The 5,000-nt window shown below is 35.6% G+C and overlaps 1 protein-coding gene across 1 annotated transcript in view; it reads left to right on the top strand.

Moving 5' to 3' along the window:
- The window catches only part of LOC137616679 (uncharacterized), a 49,089-nt gene extending 44,729 nt beyond the window's left edge, over positions 1-4,360 (top strand). The window contains exons 11-12 of the mRNA XM_068346610.1: positions 1,220-1,635; positions 1,852-4,360. Coding sequence (XP_068202711.1) covers positions 1,220-1,635; positions 1,852-2,889 — 1,454 coding nt within the window. The 3' untranslated portion in view covers positions 2,890-4,360. The remainder of the gene's footprint in view (positions 1-1,219; positions 1,636-1,851) is intronic.
- Positions 4,361-5,000: the final 640 nt, after the last annotated feature.

Raw genomic sequence — 5,000 nt, 5'->3', positions numbered from 1 at the left:
CTTCTATTTTTGCTTGAGTGGAATCGTGTTTACATACTGAATTCTTTGAATACTAGAGTCCTTCGATTGAAAGGGTGGCAAGAAATTGTGCTGCACAGAGATTTGCAATAGGTGGCATGTGAATACAAATTTCTGTACGATGAGCATTGTGAATACATGAAAGGTATTCGTGAAGAAAGGATTTCTTAAACGTGTAGCAAAACATTCATGAAGATTCGATGTAGGTATTAAAAAGGTTAGCTAAGAGTACCTTGAAATGTCTGAATTACCATTAAATATGTGATAAATTTCGTATAATTATCAATACATTTCAGATTGTATGAAATACAATGTATAAAGATCATTTCATGAAGGATGAAAGAAATTCGTTGTGGTTATTAAGAATACTCTTTCAACCATACTTAGGCTACAATAGATCCCGAATATTCTTTAGTAAACCTAAAGTAATGTTGATAACTTTGGGTGGATTTTTATTAAATTTTCAATAAGCTATGATATAAACTCACATCTTGTTCGGAACAAGCTTTGTTTCTTAATTTGTTATCATCATATATATTTATATTTCTGCAAGTATATTACGTAGACGGCGCAAGTTATTCTTGTCCAAATGAGAGGTGAATATGTACAGTCACAAATAAGACTTATGTTATCCCTGACTGCCACAGAATGGAAACTGTGATTTATTGATTCTAACTAAATGTGTTTTGGTGATGAATATGTTACATATTGTACAAATAAGCATTAAGAATGGAACATTCCCTGGGTAGTTTATTCTTAGCTTTTCTTACCATAACTTCATCATATCTCATTTCCCTCCATTTCTACTTTATTTTTCATAAATCTTAACAGATTTAGCTTCGGTTTTCTATGATATACATTCAATTGTCATTTTTCACTTTCTTAAGGGAGGCCAGCATTTTTTTTTTTTTAATTTTCACAAGTTTTTGAGTTTTTCTTCACTATCACCGGTCAATGCTGTGCTGTCCCATAACATACGCCATAACAAAATTTGAGCCTATATATTACCTGAAATTTCTGTACTCCTCTTAGTACTCTGTCCATGGAAATATTAATCTATGAGGGCTACCAATCCTAAGAATATGTGTTTATTGAATATCAAATTCTTGAACATAAAATGTGATAATAAGATCCTTATATTTATCAGTATATATCTTCTTGACAATGATACAAAGCTTTTTTCTCTTTTTCTTATTTTCAGATTATAGGAACATAATAGCCTTGGCTCCCATTTTGGGCGCCGTAATAGGTGGCGTTGGTGTCTTGCTTCTCTTATTAATCGTTGGTGTCGTTATTGCCAAAAGAGCTCCGCAGCGGCCGACGAAATCAGCAAGTGACCTGCAGAGAACGTCTGGTATTCCGGAAGGCTTTGACCCAGATGTTGTCCAGTCCATACAGCGCCAACCACCAAGCCTGGATGTGCTCCCCAGTATGCAAGACCCTGATGGGCAGACTGGGTGCCCCTCTTTCAGTTCAGACCCTGACACTTCATGTACACAAAAGTATACTGGCGTAAAGGATCAAGTTTTGTATGACAAGGCTGATGACCAGCTTCGATTTACAAGTCTTCCCAGAGCAAACAAAACTATCAGAAGTGATAGTAGGCTGGGGAAGCAGGTATGCTTCATTGAATTTTGTGTCTTTATTGTTGACAAAAAATTTTATAGTTGGAATCCCATTCATAATGAAGATTTCCAATTGCATATTGTTCCAAGTATAAAACAAAAACTAATTTAAGAAAATGTACACACTTTTATATATTTATTGTTTTACTATTCTTTTCAGAACAAGCTGTTCTCTGATACCCAATGTATATATTTTTCTTTACTCCAGGGTACCCCATACACATCATCTCCACATGAAGATTCAGGCTTATCAGACTCAGAATCAGATTCGGAAATTAAAGAATTGGTCTCAAAAGGACAACCAAATACCCAGACCAAAGCAGGAGATAACACGCAAACATACATGACCTTCCCTGCAGACAGCGGGATTCACTCCCAGCTTTCTGCGGTTACTGATCACTTAACCGAGCCTTCAACCTCTTCTGGGGATTCAGGAATTCAGAGTTCGTCTTCCACAAAACCTTTCTCACTGTTTTCCACAACTGATGATAAGCTAAGAGCAGTCGTTTCTTCGGAATATCGACCACAAGGGAAAGTCTCAGGGAAGCAAATGTTTTCTCCACAGTCTTCTGGGGAGCAAAAGTTTTCACCATCATCTGTAGAGACAAGGAGAGGTATGCCACTATCTTTGCTTCAGCTCTCATCTCCTACTTCTTCCATAACACATCATCCAAGCGCATATTCAAAAGATGGCTTCACTAACATTGAGGCTTCTCCTCAGGACACAATGGAATCAATGAATCCATTACATATGGACACTCGTGTCCCCTTTTCATCCGATCACCACACAACTATGGACGATATGAATAGCCACAGGTATCTAGAATTTGGAAGACCCGTCACGCTGTTAGAGGGAGAACATGAAGACATATTACTATTAAGCAGAACACTTCCTAGGGATGAATCAAGGAAGGGCAGGAGAAACAGTGCCCTGGGATTTTCTACTGATAAAATATATGATCTATCTCCAACACGCTATTCTTCCTCATCTGACTTGCACAGCATTGGTTACCCAGTCTCGTCAGCGAGGGATTTTAGATTCAATTCGAATAGAGACAAAAACAAAACGAATTTACCTGATGATCATCTCTTCCCCAATGTCAGACAGCAGTCAGATGTCGCTCCATCACCACCTATGTCTAATTTTAATCAGAAAGACCTGAAGGTTATGATGAAAGATGTAGTAGGCAGGGGATACAAATTTCCATTTAACTTCAACTTTTCAGATAGAGAAAGCTCAGTCTGACCTACTGCTCAACAAATTTATGATATCATGGTGCATCTTCCATCAACTTTGATTACGAGTGATCAGAATTGTAGCTGGAACATTATCGTTGTCCTTAATCTGAAAAGGTTTCTGTTATTTACATTTGCTTAAACGTTAGTAAATAACTTATCTGAAATCTTATCAAATCTACCATCTTCAGTTTTTCAATATTACTGTAGACTACTCTCGTTCAGTAACAGTGTCGAAATTTGAAGGTTCACCAAGTTTAGCAGGTGAGTGCTTGAATGAACTTACTTGGTACATAAGGTGAGGTTGATAATTTTGTATAATTAAACCACTATCAGAACCACTTGTTAAGAACTAATGTTCACAAGCAGAAACCAAGAATAGGAGATATTCAATTATTTGTCCTCATTAGGTGAATTCTGATTTGTTTTCAGTATCAGGTGCTTTTAATGTGGATGGTTTTATACGAAGTATAGAATAATACGAATAACACTCTACATACATTATATATATGCATATATATGTATGTGTCTGTGTGTGCATGTATGCGTAGTAGGTTTGCCAGTATTCCACTTCTTTACTTGCAAATATCACGTTACAAATACCCCCGCTGATTTGAAATTCGCTGTTATTTGGTAGTATCTTACACCAAAAGGGAGTTTTATTTTAAAAGTATTCTTACACTAATACAGATTTGAACCTAGACTACTGTAATATGGATTTGTATATACACTAATACGAATTTGAACCTATACTTTTGTGGAAAAGGACCTAGGATGATAGTATCCTTATTCAGCCATATTAACAGGTTGGGTAAAGTAAGTGGATATTTAGTTCTAATCCAAAAAGATATCATCGTCATCATGAGTATTTTCCTTGGAAGACAAAATTTGGAATTTCGCTCACGGTAAGAGAACTTATTTAAAATGATCCCTTTAGAGTATAAGTTACTCTTAAGGTAAAGTGAATTCGGTATCAATGTGTAGTCTGTAACTGATATTCAAGAGAGAGAGAGAGACCTAGAAAAGCGTTTTCTTTAAGTAGTTAACACCGCAAGTGCTTCAGTATTTAATGAATACACACACACGCAAACACACACACACACACACGCTGGGTAGCATCAGGTTCCGATTTCTTTTATGGCCTCTCGTGGCATGGTTGGTTTCGACCTGGCCTTTCAGTAGAAGGGGCTAGCGTTCGATCCCAAGTATGAGGTAGAAATTTATTTCTATTTGAACACGATGTTGTGTTGATATTTATCCATATTGACTCATTAGGGGTAATTTGAATGAATTACTACCAATTGTGTCACGTGGTGGGCCGGGAAGTCGGGTAAAACTCGCTGGTAAGAGACTGATGTCTCGCCAGGTAAATCCTCGGACAGCTGGGTAGCGTCAGGTTCCGATTTCTTTTATGGCCTCTCGTGGCATGGTTGGTTTCGACCTGGCCTTTCAGTAGAAGGGGCTAGCGTTCGATCCCAAGTATGAGGTAGAAATTTATTTCTATTTGAACACGATGTTGTGTTGATATTTATCCATATATATATATATATATATATATATATATATAAATATATATATATATATATATATATATATATATATATATATATATATATATATATATATATATATATATATATACATTTGTATATAATGTATATGTAATTATGTATTATATATAATATAATTATATATATACGTTTATTTATATATTTGCAATTATATATATATATATATATATATATATATATATATATATATATATATATATATATATATATATATATATATATATAGCCAGCATCCATTCTTCCCCCTCTGTAGCTGGCTTTATCAAGAGCAATATGGGAAGAGGAAATAATGCCTGAAGACTGAAGGAGATTCCATTGGTATCTATATTCAAGCAGAAAGGTTATATCATGGAATATGGTAACTACAATTTCTGAGAGGTATTAAATGAAAGGTTGAGAGATTGTAAAGATTGGGAAACAACAGTATGGATTCATGAAGGGGAGAGGGACTGTGGATGCCATCTTTACATAAAGGCAGCTCTTGGTAAAGAGCCAAGAGGGGAACTAGAAGCTCTTCTGTGCTTTCGTAGGTCTAGAAAAGGCTTATGAT

Source organism: Palaemon carinicauda, chromosome 22 (genome assembly GCF_036898095.1).
Source record: "Palaemon carinicauda isolate YSFRI2023 chromosome 22, ASM3689809v2, whole genome shotgun sequence".
Lineage (NCBI taxonomy): Eukaryota > Metazoa > Arthropoda > Malacostraca > Decapoda > Palaemonidae > Palaemon > Palaemon carinicauda.
The sequence above is the reverse complement of the archived record's forward strand: the minus strand, read 5'-3'. Positions and strand labels throughout refer to the sequence as shown.